This window comes from Cynoglossus semilaevis, chromosome 4, assembly GCF_000523025.1.
Source record: "Cynoglossus semilaevis isolate Cse_v1.0 chromosome 4, Cse_v1.0, whole genome shotgun sequence".
In the NCBI taxonomy this organism is placed as follows: domain Eukaryota; kingdom Metazoa; phylum Chordata; class Actinopteri; order Pleuronectiformes; family Cynoglossidae; genus Cynoglossus; species Cynoglossus semilaevis.
Genome location: NC_024310.1, coordinates 4,425,008 through 4,443,722, shown reverse-complemented (window position 1 = coordinate 4,443,722; position 18,715 = coordinate 4,425,008). Strand labels below are relative to the sequence as shown.

Genomic DNA, 18,715 nt, shown 5'->3' with positions numbered 1-18,715 from the left:
AATGTTCTGTACACATGAACACAAATAGCGTCTGCAGATTGTAACAGTGACAAGAAGACGGCCAATTGCAGCCTCTATTTTTAGGTGTGCTGGTGGCCGGGCTGGCAGTTTTGAGAAGGATGTGTACTTTTCTGCAGTTCCTTCCCAAAATCAATGCTGTCCTCACTGGCGACAATCACAGAGCAGCTGTTGTGGCTAGGTGGCCCAGCCTCCGGCTTGCCTCACCCTGCTGCTATCTGCCAGCCTCAGGAAAAAAAAAAAAAAAATGCCCTCAATCCCTAAAATTCACACCCGGCTCACAAAAACAGGCGGAAGGCAGACACAAAAGCAAATGTGACTCAAACATGTTTGCATCCGGTGAAAACTGCTCAAATTATGGAGTTTTTATCAACGCTGGTGGCGGCTGTAGTCGTGGAGCGCTGCCGCCGTTCTAAATTTACATGTGGCAGGATGCGCTGGAGCCAATCTATCATCCAAATAACAGACACCAGGAGACCTACATGACCTTAGCCCACAGAGATCTCACTGCTGAACTGTTAATGACCCACTGTGTTGTGTGCCTTTTGGTGTTCCTGCACCAGTTAATCACAGGCCTGCTGTTGAGGGTGAGAATCATCTTGTTTTGGTGTGTCTGACAAAATCTCATTTGTAAATGAACGCAAATCATGCCTCAAATTTGTGACGGGATGAGCTATTTTAACCACATTTTATGAACAAGATGATGAGTAAAAACTAGAAAAATCTGTCCTGAAAAACCTGAATTTACTGACAGAATTATATTCAAGGTATTAACACTTGTTTTGCTATAATAATGCAAATGTATAGTTTTGTTTAGTTTAAATTTTAAAGGTGAGTAAATTATTTTATTAAAGACTTTATCTTACATATCGAAAAGAGCCAAAACCAAAACTATAGATGTCATCACTGCCCCCTAGTGAGGCTATCTTCCACTGGCAAACATTAACGCCACTTAAAAAAAAAAAAAAATGACTGCCTATTCCACCGATGTCTGTCTCTGACTCCTGCGGTTTCTTAAGGTCAGGTCAGCTACATAATTCATGTCTGAATTAACCATTATTTCTGTTTGTTTTCCCTAAAGGTGTCTACTTGCAGAAAGGCCCAGTGTTTAGGGTTCTTAAAGGAACATGACGGATGTTCTATTAGTCTTAAAACCTAGGAGTTGTTTCTCAGTTTACAAAACATGGGGAGATGGTGGACTCAGACATGAGAAAATACGTGAGGCTGTAACACTATATGTAAACAAATGCAAAAAAAAAACAAAAAACTCTCAGTTCACAAAGTGAGAGAACGGCTATCAAAAGGTGAGGCAGCGTTCGTATGGTACCGATTAACACCTCGATGAAAGCACTGCCGAGCCTGACTTCAATTTCCTGTGGACTTTATTATAAACTGTAAAGCATAGAGTTATAAAATTTAGCTTTTTACCCCCAAATGGCAAAGAGAGGAGGCAACTCTCACAACAACCAGGACGTGATGGTCGATTTTTCCCAACCTCTCCATTTTGGTTGTTTACCATAACGACCTTGTTTCTGACCGTTTATCTTCTTCATTCACACTCAGTAAGGCATCACCGTGGGGACTAATTGTTGACAGGTGGCCTTAATGCTCCTCTTTGAAACAGAAGTGTGATTTATGACGGAGCTCCCAGAGACCCCAGCTTTCAGCGCTGCTACTACAAACTTATCTTTCTTTCCTGGTTGAACCCTGCTCTATCTCTCCTTCATTTTTTTTGTCAATTGCACCTCATTACTTTCCTCAGTCACTTTCACCTCCTGCACCACTTTGATGTACCTGTCTCTCTCCGTCTCTCATCACCGAGCCACTACTCTTGAAAGTGCGCAGTACTCCGAGTGTTCGAGGACCAACTCTTTACTTACGTCCACTTGTGTCTCGGCTGTCTGGTGACGCTATACTTGTGGGGACATTTTTAAGGTGTACTGAAGTTTTAGATTTTATTTTGTTTGGATAAGGGTCTGATTCAAGGCAGATGGTTAAGATAAAGATGTGTATTTGTATGTAGTAGTTAAGGTCCAGGTAGCAGGTCAAGTAATCCATCATGTCCACATGTAGTGTTTACAGAAACTAGTGTGGGTGTGTAGATTTGTGTCTTTATTTTTTAAGGAAAATAAATAAAAGTTCAACCCTGGAAATACGTACTATCAGAAAGTCGTTTGCTAACTTTTTTTCTCAAACTGTCTTTTTAAAAATACTTAAAATCAGGGAGGAACTCATTGATGTTCTAACAAGGGAAAAATCTACCCTGACGTCTTAACGCCTCCCTGGCAGGAAAATGACACTTCATCAAATGTGGTTGAAAATAGCTGTTTCAAAAGAATGTACAGTTGTAACTAAATAGATCTCGCAGCTGCGTCGGTGACGTCAATTTGAAAAGTCAGCGACATTCATGACACTCCCATGTCCGCAGAACGCCGTTTCATCCAGCGTTCTAACAGTTCTCTTTACGACATCTGGTTTCTAGTCCATTGAGCTCTTCACCATATAAGTGATGGCAGAATATATTTTACAATAAAATGTAAAAAACAACCGACTCCTCAGTCAGGGTTCTCTGAAGTGTTTGTGTTCTGATCCTCATCACTTTCTGATGTAAAGCCACCAAAACTCAGGGTTATTCCTGGAAACTGGTGATTAATGAGAAGTGTGATATATTTAAGCTGAGTAACGCCTCCGAGGTCAGGCGGTGCAGTTCACACATACTCTCTGTATGTGGGGTGTGTGTGTGTGTTTACTGGAGTGTGTCAACTCAGGACAGTGTGAGCCGCCTGCTACAACGCTGGCCAAAAAAAGGGACAGAGGGTGTTGGCACACAGATCAGAGTCCGAGGAAAGGCTCTACTGAGACGACCAGTCACTGGAAACAAGGGGCAAACAGGTTCACACACACGTGCGTGCAGACAAACACACACACACACACACTGCTAATAACATGTCCCTAAATCACAACAAAATCAGTAGAATTTTCAACTTGTTCTGGTGACATGCACTGATCACAAGTGAGTTCACCTCAATTAGCTGGCACACACACTCACACACACGTTGTATTAAATTATTATCAAAATAAACTGATAAGGAAGCGGATTCTGCTCATCTTAAAGAAAAATACATATAAAAATGTATGTAATTATTATTATTACAGATTCAACAAATCCAAGCTAAATATTTTCTCTGTTTTCTTTTACTATTAAATTATTTTTTTTAATTTATTTTGGCATTTATTTTGGCCATACAATTGTTTCCCTTTGTATGTGAAATAAACCTATGATGAGAAATATATACATATGATTTTCTTCTTTTCTTCTACTATTAAATTAATTTTTTAAATTTATTTTGGCATTCACATATTGCCATACAATTATTTCCCTTTGTATGTGAAATTAACCTATGATGAGAAATATATACATATGAGAAATAATATTTTTTATGAATGTAATCCCAGCATGAGACAAAGGTTTACTATCAAAAGTGGACATAAAAATAAGTCATAATGAAGTTAATAATTAATTCTTGTTGTGGGTCTACAAAACACAGGTTGATCAATATGTGTTTACTGCTCTATATGTTTTGCTTAGATTTTATGCTGAAGGAGACAACAAGAAACAGCATCATCCCATTCACTCCTCTCAATGCTTCTCACCATGCAGTGGAGATCCAGAGGGGCTGCTGGACAGGCCTGGTATGGGACTACAGCGGCCACCGATGCCTCCTCCACCCAGAATGCAACTGCCTCCTCCAAGGCCTCCCCCTCCTGCTCCTCCTAGCACAGCCACCCTGTTCAGGTCCTGTTCAATCTCCTCCAGACCGGCACTCTTCTGGAAGCGAGACATCCTGTTGACAACCCTCGGGGACATGTGTGTGCGGGCACACGGTGCACCGCCGTAGGGGTTGATGGGAAAGACATGGGTGGTGCCACGAAGGGTGCTGATTGCTACCCAACGACTATCTTGGCTGAAACACATGTCCTGGACCTGAGGGGGAGAAGAACAGGTACAGGGGTCAGGAGACAGAGGGAGGTGAGAGTCAGAGGATGAGAGAAGGAATGTGCAGTGGAGATGAAAGATGGAACCACTCTCTGTCACCGTTCTGTCTTTCTGAAGCTCGGTACTCCACAGTACCTCAGACATATATGTAATTATACTGTAATCCCCATTAAATCTGACCATAATCTGACAGGTATTTCTAGTTAGTGAACAGTAAGGTAAAAGATTAATTACACAATAACATCTTATGTTTTACATTTCTCCTCAATTTGCTCTGTGATGCATTTGCATTTTGCACCTTTGAGCCTTAGTCTGAAAACTATTATTTATTTATTGCATATAATTTTCTTTGATCGTCGAAGCATGAAAGGCAGAACAATTAAATACTCTTCTGCTAGGTGGCAGCAGAAGCCTATGAAAAAAAAGTTGTTGAAGTCTTTCGAGTGTCTTTTGTCAATTCCTGCCAATATATCAGTGTTGTCTTCAACTAAACAGGAGATTTTAGTCAATGATGAGGTCATTTAAACTATAAGAATATTGTATTTCAGTACATATCCTTTTTGTGAGATTTTTGTTATATTGTATTTCAGTACATTTTTTCAGTACACCTTTTTGTGAGATTTTTGTTTGGTGGTGTGCCTTGAGGTTTTTCCTGATGTGCCATGGCACAAAAAAGGTTGGGAAACACTGAACTAAAGAACCGTTGGTGTAGTTCGTCGGTCTTCCCCACGACACAATCAACCGTCAGACATTTGAGATGATAGGATCTCAGAGGGAATGTTAGACATCCAGGAAACCAGTCAGATGAACTGCAGCAGATGAGACGCCCAAAAATGGAAGGTGGCAGAAACCGAAAAGGACCTGGACGACCGGCCAAGGGTATATTTCTATTGGGGGAATTGCGTGCCAAGTCGCCGTCCATCTGTTGTCGTTGAAAGACGGTTGGGGAAAATTGACTTTGCTGAGACGAAATGAACAGTCCAGGAAAGAAAGAGTCGAGGAATGTCTAACTTAAGACGTCCAGTCAAATAGAAAGCTCTTTACCTGCACGCCTTTCTAATCTCCTGCCAAGTCAGACTGGGTAATTGTCGTGAGCAATGACAGTTAATGGGGTATCCTCAGCCTAGCATACCAGACAGTAATTCTCCCTCACAAAGATGAGTGAGAAGAGGAGGCCTGACCTCTGCCGCAGCAGCAGGTTAGGTATGCCACAGATATGAGAAAGGACTACTTTGTGTGCCTCATAATTGGTTATAATAGACCTGTCAGAGCGCTGACTGTAAATCGGTACCTTGACCCCAGTGTCACACCAGGTATGGAGGAGTTACCTGAGCGACGGCTTTCGACCGTAAACCCGTAGGTCAGTGCAGGTACGACACACTGGCAACGTCTTATCTTAAAAAAGGTGGAATGCTAATGTTCAGTGTTGAAATGGTGGCAGCAGATTCCTGCCGGGCCCCTGGTACTGACGACATTCTTTACTGACACTAAGGTATGTTTCCGTGTTTTGTTTGGTCATAGTTGTGTTTTTTTTAAATGATGGTATAATGCAGAAGTTCGGAACTGTTTTTTTTCAGGTGATAACAAGTTGCTATTGTTTGTTTTTTTCTCCTGCTTATCTATTCAAGTCAATTTAGAGTCAGAATACAGGCAAACATGGACTACAGAAAGGCCAGTTACACACAGGGACTCGACTTCTCCGAAAAACTTTTTATAATTAATGAATGCAGGCGTGTCAAATATATGGCCCACGGGCCAAAACTGGCCCACTTGGGGTTTGAATCCGGCCCGCTTGATGAATTTTGGAAAAAAAAAATTACACAAACACTTGTTATGGAAAGGTTTTGTAGAATTATATTTAATTAAATATGAAGATTTATCTAACGTACTTTTTTTCCATGTAAAAAAAAAATGAAAAAGATGCGTTTTTGTTATTTAAAGGTAATTATGTTATGATTTTACTGGTCCGGCCCACTGGCCATCTGATTAGGTTGCATGAGGGGCCACCACTGACCATCTGATTAGATTGCATGAGGCACCTGAACTAAAATGAATTTCCCAACCCTGGTTTAATAACCTTCAGCATTAATAGAATTAAAATGAATTTGACACCCCTGGTTTAATAACCTTCAGCATTAATCTGCTTAATAACAGAAATAATAATAACAAAAAGAAAAAGAAACCTCATTCATTTCATTGAATAGTATTTGATTCTTAACTACATGAAACTAATGTTGTTAGGATTATGCTTTCTTTAAAGGTTAAAAGTTCATCGTCCGCAGAACATATACAAAATATCATATAATACATAAGAATGAATTAATAAATATATAATATAGATTTGGATTTTACGTAAGTAATGAAAATAGAATATTTGGCCCAGAACCATAAATCAGGTGACTGAGTCCACTCAGCTGCACAGTCTGACAGGTTACATAAGTGCATCTTGATGCACTCGATAACATTGGCCTGGATAAACCCTCTATCAGTTCAATCACACCTGATCCATGGCTGCAAAGTTTGGCAGGATCCAAACATCATCTCCTGTGACCCCCGAGACCAGTACTGTCCAGCCGGCCCATGCTCGCGGACCGGCCCTCACTAAGCCCACTAGCACTCGTATCAGCCACAGGTCTGTTTACCTGGCCTCGGGTCACTGACAGCCAGCCGCATGTTTGGTCACTGGAGACAGATAAGGCGTCTCTGCACCCGCCTCGCTCAGGACTTTATCGCGCTACAGTGTGTGCCAGAGAGTGTGTGTGTGTGTTTGTGTGTGCTCGTTCGTTGATAACCTCTGGCCCAAGCACTCGGCTCCGGCCAACATTCACTGTTAACAACAGGTGAGATCAAAGCAGGCAGTCGGTGTGCAGCCGGTCAGCGGACCTGCCGTTTGGTCATACGCTGACTGCAGACAGGCTGCGTGTGCGTGTGTGTGTGTTTATGTGTGAGTGTATTCACTCTTGTAAACCTTTAAGGACCATTCCTGGCATTGTTACTGATGGTGTGATAGTGACGAGTCAGTAGTTCTAATGGGTAGGCCTACCAGACCTTCATCCTGATGAGGCAAACACCAAACTCTGTGTACATAGTGAATGTGTGTGTGTTCAGTCAATAATCTTGAACTGACAAGGACAACAAGGACGGTAGTATTTTTTGCTGAATAAGCGCGTCTAGGTTCAAGGTTTTTTTTAACGACAGAATACTATTTATACAGAGTGGACAGAGCACGGTAACAAATTATTTCCATGATTGTTTTTCCTTACACTGTGTTTCAACTAATTGTAAAATTGCCCTCTCATCTGTTAAAGGCTTAATCCAGTCCTTAACAGATTTGCATGGCAATACTATGAAGTTAGTGTGATTTTGTTACAAATATTTTTTCAAATGCATAAAAAATTATGTTCTTTTCACCATTTTAATGTGGCAGCAATGGCCAGTCCTTAACAGACTCTGCATGGCAATACTATGAAGTTAATGTGATTTTGTTACAAAGATTTTTTCAAATGCATAAAAAATATGTTCTTTCACCATTTTAATGTGGCAGCAATGGCAATTTCTGACTTAATATCTGTCTTAGAACTTTTTGACTTACAACATACGTTCTTTGTAAAAGGTTTGATTACAGACCTTGGCCTCGGTTTCTCCACGGTGCAGTGTGTACAGGTGGTGAACAGCACTCTGTGACGACGCCCACGGATGAGTGAGGATCTGGAAGACGTGAAAATCGTGGCCCAGCGTGTCAGCAGTGACCAGCAGCATACCTGCAGTTAGGAGACAGGTGTCATTTTTTTAATGCATGTTGCTTCAAATGCAGTTAACAACAATGCAAAGGCAGCATTTCCTTGAGCAGAAATTACATTAAAATATTGTTAATGTAATTGGAAATCTTTATGCTATTTTTAAATGGCTATTTTTAAGACCTCCATGTAATGCCTTCCTTATTTGACATGTTGATTTAAAATGGTAAAGTTGGTTCCTTAAGAGTAAAATGTTCTACATTTTTAAAATTTACTGCATATCTTATGCAGTAGTCACTCATTTTTCTGAGTCATAAATTCACAGATGCATCATCACTGTGCCGGTGTTGTTTTGTTTTTGTTTTTTTTAAAAAAGCCCCACCTTTATTTTTCCAACAACAAACATTACTGTGACAGAATTACTGTGCCTTTAAAACAAACAAACCAGGCCATTAAAATCAGACCAGCCATCGTTTGCTGCTGTCATAAAACACAGCTCTCTTCACATGGTAGCCCACTCTGGTTAGAAGCACGGCTGGAGTCGTGTGCTTCTTCAAGGACAGGCACCGAGATCAGTGTCTGTTAGAGACAGCATCTGTGTACTCATACATCCGTGGATGGTTTTGGGTGTGTGTGTATGTGTGTGCACACACACTTTTGAGATCCACCAAAACCCAAAACCACAGAGCAGCACAAGTGTAACCCCCACTGACAGGCCCATTCATTTGGTCTAGTTTTATTTGAAGCTCATCAAACTGCAGAAAGTATAGGTCCTCACCATAAACAACATGCTCAACAAACCACACCAGAACAAACCCAGATCTGAACTGGCTCAGCTGCACAGAAAAAAGAAAAAAAAAAGCAGTGCCACTTTTCAGAAGACAATCCAAAATCCATCTTCAGACGCCTCAGGTTGAGATGCTGCAAACAAATCTATAGTGTAAGCAATAAGAGAAAAACCTGATAGTGCAGGAATTTAAAAAAAAAAAAGTCTAAATCTGTGCCTTCTTGAAAACTTCCAGAGTCATTTTCCGATGACTTTTTGCTCATGGAAGCTTTTATGTGGGAGCTACAGTAGGTTTTAATTACCAGCTGGTCTTTATTGGGTGGTGTGTCAAATGTAAAAAGAGGAGGCTGAAATGGCACGAGATTAAAAGGATTCTAGCAACACGTGCAGGGGAGATGGAAAACACTCCCTGTGCAGAAAAACAATCCAAGGTCGCTGCACATCCTCGCAATTCCATCCAGAATTAAGCGAAGTTCCGGTTTCGTAAGTTGTGTATATTAACGTAGGGAGTAGGGAAACACGGCCTGGCGAGCAGTAGGTCATGAGGATTATCAAGGGTGAAAGGGTGGAAATCAGAGAAGGAGCCAAGTGAAGTGTGCATTAAGACAGCGGTTTGCTATTCATGCTGTATCAGAGCGACCAGAAAGCCAGAGAGCTAAGGCCTGTAAACTCTCGAAAAACCCACGCCCCAAATGAGGTGCCAAGCCACAAGAAGCATTTGCGTCAACTGGGAATACAGAGAAAAAAGGGACGGGGCCCTTCTAATTATAGAGTCTGGAAACGGAAGCGCAGGGTGATTAGGAGTTGAGGCGCTGCGGCCTGTTTATCTGGGAGCTTCCTCTCGCTCTTAAACCTTCTTTCCCCTTCACTCGGCTTTTTCTTTTCTTTTCTTGCTCTTTTTTCCCTCCTCCTCTCTCTGTTTTGGACGGGCCCCACCCACCCAGTGGCTGGAGAGTCTGGCCCCTGGGGTTTCTGACAGATGAGACTTGGCTGCTGGTTTCTGGCCTGAGCCAGCGTTTCTCCTCTGCTGATGGTAAAGTCGGAGCTTCCAAAAAAGTAACAGCTCAGAGAGGCTGGAGAGCCTTTGTGAGCGCGAGTGCCTGAGCACTGGGGCTTTTGTGGCGTTGTTGAAATACAGAGGCCCTCGCAGAGAGGCGTCAGTTGGTTAGCCCGCGGGAAGGCCAAATTAAAAAGCAGCTAAGCCGCTCGGCGGGTGAAAAGAAAGGGTTTCGGGGAAACCAGAGGTTGGCCTGAGCAGGGTTTGACACATCCTATTTATAACACCTTGTCCCAGGGGTTACAGTGTTATTTATGATGTTTTAGTACCAGAATCACTGGCACACGCACACAGACATGCGCTAAAGTGGTAGGGATGACCTCTAATTTGCCATGTGCGCGAGACATGCGTCTGTACGGGACACGAGGGAAGTGATATAATCATTTCCATAAATATCTGCTTTTGCTTTATGTTTTTCTGGAGCCAAAAAATCTTTTTGTTTTGCTTTGCTCCAGGGTTTACTGTACCATCTCTGGGCTTTTCAAACAGAAAACATCTGCTCAATCCCATTAATAGCGGAAGGATGTTTTACTCACAGAGTCGTTGGGGAAGCTTTATTCCTGACAGAGTAAAATGGGAAGAAGGAGAGCGCTGGGGACAGAGAAAAAGAGAGAGCAAGGAAGGGAGAAGAAAAGGAAGAAGTGAGAGATCAACAAAGAAGGCGGTGATTTCCCGACTTGGCAACACAGAAGGCCACAACAAAACTAGTCCACTTTTTAATTAACAACACTGGGCACCAAAAAAAAAAGCTTTGAAATTCAAGAAAATGTCAAATTATACCCATGTGGAACACATAAAGCCTGAAAAGATGGCGTACTCGGGGTAATCAGATAGCTTAACTGTTGCTAGGACGCATAAACTTCGGAGCAGATTCGTTCGCCCAGCACACACAAATGAAAGACTCTCCAGTGTGGGACAAGGTTTCATCCTCACAGCTGCCTTCTTGTTGAAAAGAACAAAACTCTACGTGTCAGACACTGATCATACGATTACTGCAGTAATCAGACAGGTCAATTCGCCGTATTATGTATATTCTACATATTGTAGTAATCAAAAAATACATTTGGGTGAACATAATGTATTTATTTTTCTGTTTAGGTTTAAATGATGATGGAGCAAAAAGTGTGGAAATATTGGCTTAATATATATTGGCTGGCCACAGAATTCTACACTCTGCTTGTTAATAAATGTTAAGCTTTAAAATTCTCATTCTCCTCTGTTCGAAATGTAAAGAGGAGAGAATTTTAGAACAGCAAAAAAACATGTTATCGCCTGTTTTCTTAAAAGGTAAAGAAGGGGATTCAGCACATCTTGATGCTGCTACACCAGATTATAGCATCGTTGAACTGTGAACTGCAGACCCTGAACAAAGACGTTCAACCACATCCAGGTTTTTAACTTTGTCTTACACATTAAAATGAGCAGAAACCGAAGAAGGTAAAGGGTTTTTCACATTCCCCTGCTCCTCTTTACCCCATTTGACCTTCATTCTACATAGGTCTAAGTACGAAAACAGGATATAATAAATGAAAAGGAGGAAAGGGTGGGATGCTGCCAGAAAACATCGATAACAAAAAAAAGAGGGTCAAGATGCTTATGTTTCACCTGCTGTACATCGGGTCAAAACTGAAATTTATTTTGTGTGTTTTTCACAGCAGACTACCTGTGAGTTAGGGTCAAAACTGAAATTTTTTCACAGCAGACTACCTGTGAGTTAAAGGTGTGTTTTAGCTAAACTAGCCTGAAGGCTGTCATTAGTTTAATATTGCCTATGTAGGAATGTCAGTTCAAAATAAACCTTGTTAAACGGGGGAGCAGGCACCGTAGCGGTCAAGTTTACAAAGCGTGACTGCTCCGAAGACTGGGCTTCAGGCCTTTTCTTTCATCACCTTCAGTGGAAAACACACTACTTCAGTCTGGTTTTATGGAGCATTTACATATTTGCATACTTCCTGCTTGTATGGTGCAGCAAGCATTTACATGCATACTTCCTGCTTGTATGGTGCAGCAAGGAGAGATCTTTTTTAAACAATAACAAAACGTCCACCCAGCAGGAGGATTATCAGACTTCAGGATGGAATTAAAATATAACAGGAAGTCAGCATGTCAGATTCTCGCCTCCAATTTACTTCCAATACTCATAATTCCCACTCAATCCTAATTCCTTCATTTTCTTTCTGCCGTGACAGCCGTGTTCTCACAGTGGCTCAGAGAGACGTTTTCCAACAAACCTTTTTGAAGCCACAGTCAAAAAGCTCCAAAACAAATTACTGCCATTTACAATCTCCTAACAGATAAAGGTTCTGGGACATTGTTCAGCGTGTAATCCCTCAGTGAGCCAGACACACACAGAGACAGTGGGGCTGGAGGTAAGCTCCTTTCATTTGCATGGTCTCTTAAAATTTCCCAGTGTTCTTTTCTGGCCACTGAAAGAGTCCAGAGTCGGTCACAGCCGTCAGTCAGAGGTGAGACTCCACAGTAAAGCACATTTCAATAGGTTCACGAGAGAAAAATAAAACATTCAAACAGGGAATTAGCCATGTGTGTGTATATAAAAACTGAAAAAAACGATGTTAATATATCAGAGCTCTGTGACTAAATTAACCCAAGTAGACTTTTTAAAACTGCTTCAAATTATAATTTCGTTTTCATCACGTCAGTGCAAATGGGCTCAAATTAATTTAGACCCTCATGATAACATTGCAAAACTTCACAATGTGAAATTAATTAAATGTGTGAAGAAATTAAAAACAAATTATAAAAACAAAACTTACTGCTGAAGCTCTTATGGACCTGGAATTTTCTTCTCGTCACATTTTCCAGCCAGCAAACAAACAAAACAATTTATTTTATTGGATTAAATTCTACAACCAGAAATGTGTCATTAGAAAAGGCCACATTGGTAAAAAACACATTTTTGAGTTCCCTAATGGAATCTCCCAAAAAAGGTTCTATCTAAATTCATAATAATCTAATTTAATCTAATCCATTCCAGTCCAATCCCATCGTATTCTAATTTAATTTAACGTTGGAATGACTTGAAGGTTTGACTTTACACACATTAGTTTTAGTCTATATCGTGTTTTGTTCGTTCAAAACTCTGGTGTCGTGGAGGACCACACAACTACTGGCTTTCACACGTAGGTTCTATTTACTGGAACAAATCTCACCTCCTCCACATCCAACTGTCAGGAAGTGACAGAGGAGCTGCGTGTCTCTACACTGTGTGGGACGAGAATGACTCCACACGGCCGAGGTGTTTGTTGTCAGGCGATGTGAGACATAATAGGAGCTGTGCAGAAACTTTCTCAGACAAGGGCCCTGAGTCACAGTCACAGTCTGGCCAAGTTTAACACCGAGACCACATGAGCACTGGCTTTACGTCCGCAATCTTCTCTCAGCATGACCAACGTAATTATGTGGCACTGAGGAGGTAGATGATCACCTCTGGGGCAATAGTGCACACAGTGGCTCCACAGTTCTGTGTTGGCCGCGTTGAGATGCAGCAGACATGGCTGACATGCTTTTGCCAAACTAATCCAGTGGTTAATGGCCGGTATCGCCTACTGAATGATGACAAAGTATCTTGAAAGTTCCACCCACGGAACACTAAACACGAGAAAGAAGAATGAAGAGTTTCAATGTCCCAAAAAGGACATTCCTCTTTCTAGTGATCACATATGGAGACCAACAATCATTCACACTAAATTCACCCTGCAGGACGAACAGGGTACCTGGGAACCTGGGTACACAAAACAATCATTTTACCGCTTGGAGTCAAAATAATGAATTCATTAATGAACAGGGTACCTGGGAACATGTACACAAAATCATTTTCCCACTTGGAGTCAAAATAATGAATTCATTAATTAAAATGAATTCAATAAAAACACAAACATGTTTTTCAAAACTAGTGGCGTTTAAAGATATAATACATTCCAATGGAAACATATTTTCTTCCTGACTTTTTTAATAAGGTTTAATCATCAGGAATTGCACAAAACAAAAATCAAATTGCAAGGATCTCTTAGATTATTCTTCATACCCTGATTTGAGGCGAGTATATAAAGTTATACTATGTATTATATCCTGAAATGTTAATCCAAATACAATCGACACAACGCACTGTTCCTCTAGAGGCTTGTCACGGCATTCATTCATAATGATTTATTACAGGGAAACCGCACCGTGTCAACAGGCGACTCCATGTCACAACGAATGGCTAATACTTGGTTTTCTGTGAATTCTTGGTCTCAGTCTGCTGGCAGATGTCTGCCCTAGACACACAGAACGTCGACAAAAGTGCAAATGCAGCTGAAACAACCAGCCACCGTCTGTGACGACTCTTTTCACAAATTTAGCATCGTCGTCAGGCCACTAAATATGAGCCACAGTGATAATCATCATCTTTATCGTTATCGTAACTCAACAATTGTCTAACAGAGCCGGGACACACGGGGTCCTCCGGTTCAATGAACCCTGCTGTAAATCACACGGGAGCAGGCTCTGAGTGCTAATTACTGTCTTTGGTGTGAAGACACAACTCAATCCAACGTGTGGCCACGGATGTGTGGCCGAGCACATTTGCTCGTGTGTGGGAATTCCCCCCGTGTTCAGCATGTGCGTGTGGGTCCAGGGTTTCTTGGCGACGGGCTGGTTTTCTTTCACACATCAGTGAGATGCAGAGACAGAGTTATTGCACCACGGAGCGCTGCCTCCATGGCACAGCTGCCTCCATGGTCAGGCTCAGTGGGCCAGGCTAGTCATTAGACTGGCCTGTTACTAAATCAGGGCTATGGTTTATGGGACAGTTCTGTGCGGAGAGCGAGATTCAGTCTTGATTCATCTGCCATTACTCGCGGCTTTGATGGGCTACTCAAAAATTCCGTATTCAGAGCGTTTTGATGGCGGCACAGAAATCAAGCTGTGAATCTGTGGCAACGTAATAGGTTTTAAGAGACTGAAAAGAGGAAATGAAAGGAGCACGGAGGGACGAACACCTGAACCCAGTTTAAACACCAGCGAGTTGAGTGATTCACGATCATCAGCAGAGACAGGGAGAATTGTTTTAAGGGAACAGTGATTCTGTCAACGATTATGTGGTCGATGCTTTATTACTGGAAAATACTATTTGCTATTTCATGAAGTTACGGTGAAGAACACTCCGGTGTACAGAGTAAAGTGGGTCAGAAGTTTAGAGCGTGTAAATATAGAACTTGGCAAAGGACAGGTTTAATGTTGACGTCTTGCCATTAATGACTATTATTATAGATCCTTCTATCCTTTGTGGTCACAAATGGCTGGTTTGATTTTTATGTATTTATTTATTGTTATTTATTTTTATTACATGTAACAATGTAAATTTTCAAAAAACTTTGAGTTGCACATTTGGTGTAACTTTGTTCTAACCCACATAATATATTATGTTGTAATTTAGGGCCAATATACATTATTTAAACCCATATAAATAAATGGGACAAAAATTACACTACAATTATTCTTTTTTTCAGAAAATACAGCAAAAATATTTAATATAAATATTGCCATAATAATATTCATTTCAATAAGTTTTTTTACTTTAATAAATTGTTATTACCATCGCAAAAAGACTTACACAAAGGGGAAATTGAACCTAATAATGTGTGAAAACTATTCAAGCTGAGTTCAATAATGAATAAAATATAATGAATTTAAGAGCTCTGCATCATAATAAAGTATTTAAAAGCTGTATAAGCTCCTCTTTCAAATGCATATGCAGTACAGCATTATAAAACACTGTTTAAATACATTTAGATATTGGGCATTAAACTGAGGTATTCAGGACTGAAGCCTGCAACAGACGTGCTAACATTATTAGCACTGTTATTCTCATTACTCTTATCCGAACCCTCTCTTTCACAGCTCTGCGTGTATTTGATGACTGCACTGGAAAATTCATTGTGAAAAAGGCAGCGTTGACGGAAAAGGCAGTGGGCGTGGCCTCGCACGGTCCACGGATCAATCACTCCATCTAGTGCCACTCGTGTCCAAGACAAACGCACAAGCTGTTGGACAATATATGAGCCATCCAAACACCAGTGTATTTTGACCTTGGCATCGCACCTATCAATCAAGTCAAGGATCATTAGGGACAAGTGAAGAGGACGAGACGAGAAAGAAAACAAGCGCGCACACACACGCGGCAGCTGTTAAAGAGACTGCTGTGCCACTGCACTTCAAGAGCGTCCCTCTAATTACACCACTAGGAATAGATCCACAGATCCACCGAAAATGCTGCAAAGCGCCAGCCGCCACACCAGGAACTGGCGGCCACTAGTCCGCCCTCTGTAGAGCGTCCAAAACACACAGGCCACTGGGGTTTCTTACATAACTCTTCCCAGCCAAAACTTCTGGGCTTTCCAGGCTCTGTTTGAGTCATATCATTGTTTCCTGGTAAGTCGATCCGTCTTGTTTCTGCCATGTTGAGCTTGACCACTGTGAAGCCAGCCATCAAATAGGGCCAGGAAGGTGGTTCAGTAAAAGTCACTTCCCCTGAACAGCACACGGCTGCCAGACCAACAGACGTGTCGCTCAGGATTTGGGTTTGGATCAAACCTGAGACCTTTAATTATGGGACGCTCCACAGAAGACGGCTCCGAGGTGAAAAAAGGATTAAAGAACAAACAATCAAAGGGGGAGGGGGTAAGGTGCAAAAAAGGGTCCCCGCCCCCCATCTGTGTAAAGATTTGTAATAATCTCATTACATGCCCTGACTGTAATTGTGTTTTTGTGAGCTCCACTCCCAGTGCTGCTTTTGGTTGTAATTTCAACATTTATTAGTCATTTGGTTGTGGTTGGGTGTAAATGAGTCAGAAAGATTAAGGGTGGTTGGAATTTTAAAGTAGACTTTTCCCTGTGGAAACTATCACAGCGGAATCAGTCGGCTCACTGACTCAGCACTTCGCCCTTGATTTACTACTCTGCTGCAATGTGCTGCACACTTGTGTGGAACTAAATTAGCAACAGCAAAACCAGGCAACTTGAAGTGACCCTGATGATCAACTCCTGGTTCAGACCTGGTGTGAACTTCCCCCCTTCACAGTGATGTGTGCACAAGTATTCAGCTTTAAGCAATAACGAGAAGGCACTTAATTGCATCCTGATGAGGTCGCCTCTTTAGTTTACAGTGAGCTGAAAGTTTAACACTTCTCCCACATTTTCTTTTTTTTGTAGCCACCAATAAAATATGAACACTCCACAAGATGTCAACATTTAAAGAAAAAATGACAAAAATGTTATTCTGCCTTTAAACAAATCGTCTCACACAGACAAATAAACAAGTCAAAAAATTCTAAGAATTTAAGAATTCTCTTAAATTGATGATGAAAAATGAACAAACACCTTTTGGTCTGAACTTGTATTTTGGAAATCTGTTTTTTTTTGGGGGGGTTTTTTGTTAGTGAATCGTTAGAAATCTCTAGGTCCAGGTTTATTGGGCTAAGTTTTGTGAAAACGGGGAGGAAGAAACGAGGTCCAGAGATCTGGATCAGTCTCTTCTCGTCTGTTTTCATTCTAATCCTTTTCACCAGACAGAGTTTCTACCTTCAGTTGTGGGTCTGGTGAAGTGAAGGATTCTACACGCCTGGAGGTCGAGGGGTGAGATCTGTCACTCAACGGCTTCTTTATTAACCTCACATGCACATGCAACAGTGCACGCTAACACACACATATGTACAGGAACAACCAGGAGCGTTATTGATCAACCAACAATGACAGGTGGTTTCATTGTTAATGAAGGGAGACGGTCAGTGATGCAGATAAAGAGAAGGAGGAAAACAAAAACAACAGTGAAGTTTTTTTAAAAATGTTAACAGATTTCCATCCAAGTCATGGCTCAAAGGGCTGTTTACCAATCTTTAAATATGATCAGCATTTTTAAAATAATAAAATAAAAGGAGTCACTTTTTAAAGCTGGTTGTAAAATAATGTTGCAGCAGTGTTTCGCCCATTTTCACCTCATTCAAAAACCATCCTTTTCTGTTATTCTATCTATAACTGTTACAGCTCTTTCCTGTGTGTGTGTGTGTTTGTGTGTGTATGGTGTGTGTGTGCCTTACCACTCGGGTTGAATTGCATGCAGGAAATGGGTTTGTCATGAGCTGGGAAGTGAGCCACAACTCCTTCTCCGTCCGAGTCCTCACTCACCAGGACCTGTAGTGTACCCACACACACATGCACACACACACACATGCACACAAACACACACATACACAAACGCAGAAAGTTCAAATCATTTTCTAACAATATGAACACAAGCCCAGAGAGGGACTTTCCCTGAGGTTCAAAGTATTCCTCTACAGCTGTTTTTTTTTTCTTCTGATATCGTCACCACACTCAGCGGTGTTTCTTTAAAACGCACACTTGTGCTTAAAAGCTAAAAGTAAATCGAAATTCTAAATATGCCATGAACACTGTGTTGGTTTAGAATAGATCGATTCAAAAGGTTGATGCAGTAGAACTGTGAGACACATCACTTCGCCACACGCCATGACGTTGGCCTTACAGACACATTTGTTTATGACACAACTAGAGGCAGCTCGTAGAATTACAGTGAACAAATACACCTCATCCCCAGTGATGCTAAAGCTAAATCCAGGAGCGTTCAAAGAATAAAAGTAAGCTGATGTGGACCAGACTCAGCACTGTAGTGTCTTATTTAAATTGTCACGTCCAAGTTAGCTCCACACTGAAATTGTTACTAATTTGTGATGACAAACAGAGATACAAAAAAATAGGCAGGAAAAAAAAGATGAAAAGGAAAAAGAAGAGAAAAAGAAGAAGGAAAGAGTTAGTGACAGAGAGCAGATCACTTTTATTACACTGCAGCCAGACAATGCTGTTCTGTGAGGGAATCCTGCTGGAGCCCTTTGAAACAAGAGTGTCCTCGAGAGAACCCTCACTGTAACACCAGAGGGTTTGTGTGTGTGTGTGTGTGTTGTAAGCCGCTGCTTTAAATCAGGCTATTCCGGGCCTCCAGGAGATAGGAATAACCTAAACTACTACTATAGACTCTCACCTCCACCATACTCCTCCAACAGTCACAGCCCAAACACTACGGCTTTTTATTTCACTCCAACGCC

The 18,715-nt window shown here is 41.4% G+C and overlaps 1 protein-coding gene and 1 long non-coding RNA gene across 11 annotated transcripts in view; both read right to left on the bottom strand.

The window, feature by feature from the left end:
- The window catches only part of bcas3 (BCAS3 microtubule associated cell migration factor), a 279,325-nt gene that overhangs the window by 224,885 nt on the left and 35,725 nt on the right, over nt 1-18,715 (bottom strand). For all 10 annotated transcript variants that reach the window (XM_008308649.3, XM_008308648.3, XM_025054887.1 and 7 more), the window contains exons 13-15: nt 17,693-17,786; nt 7,643-7,776; nt 3,673-4,003 (exon numbers count right to left, since the gene is read on the bottom strand). In XM_008308649.3, the coding sequence (XP_008306871.1) occupies nt 3,673-4,003; nt 7,643-7,776; nt 17,693-17,786 (559 nt within the window). The remainder of the gene's footprint in view (nt 1-3,672; nt 4,004-7,642; nt 7,777-17,692; nt 17,787-18,715) is intronic.
- On the bottom strand, nt 8,124-11,557 carry LOC112486920 (uncharacterized). The gene is made up of 2 exons (XR_003049498.1): nt 11,304-11,557; nt 8,124-11,259 (listed from the first exon to the last, which is right to left on the bottom strand). It is a non-coding gene; the product is annotated as an uncharacterized LOC112486920 (long non-coding RNA).